Source organism: Penaeus monodon, chromosome 20 (genome assembly GCF_015228065.2).
Source record: "Penaeus monodon isolate SGIC_2016 chromosome 20, NSTDA_Pmon_1, whole genome shotgun sequence".
Taxonomy (NCBI): domain Eukaryota; kingdom Metazoa; phylum Arthropoda; class Malacostraca; order Decapoda; family Penaeidae; genus Penaeus; species Penaeus monodon.
Genome location: NC_051405.1, coordinates 26,922,844 through 26,923,048, shown reverse-complemented (window position 1 = coordinate 26,923,048; position 205 = coordinate 26,922,844). Strand labels below are relative to the sequence as shown.

Below are 205 nucleotides of genomic sequence, written 5' to 3'. Positions count from 1 at the left end.
CTGATTAAATATGATTCACTAGATTACAGAACATGACTAAGAAAGTGAGAAGCATAGGGGTACTCAACCCAGCACCAGACTGCGCAGGAGCGAATTGTCTGCTCTCCGCTGCATTCGTAAAGAGATTTTGGGACACATTTGCACAAACACGTCCGTCAGAGAAGATAAAATGATAATAAACTGATTAACAAAAATAATAAAAATA

General features: G+C 38.0%; 1 protein-coding gene across 1 annotated transcript in view; it reads left to right on the top strand.

Annotated features, from left to right (window-relative positions):
* Positions 1-205, top strand: part of LOC119585958 — a gene marked incomplete in the record, with an annotated part of 71,494 nt that overhangs the window by 1,116 nt on the left and 70,173 nt on the right. The window contains 1 exon segment of the mRNA XM_037934672.1: positions 30-150. Within this exon segment, the coding sequence (XP_037790600.1) occupies positions 30-150 (121 nt within the window).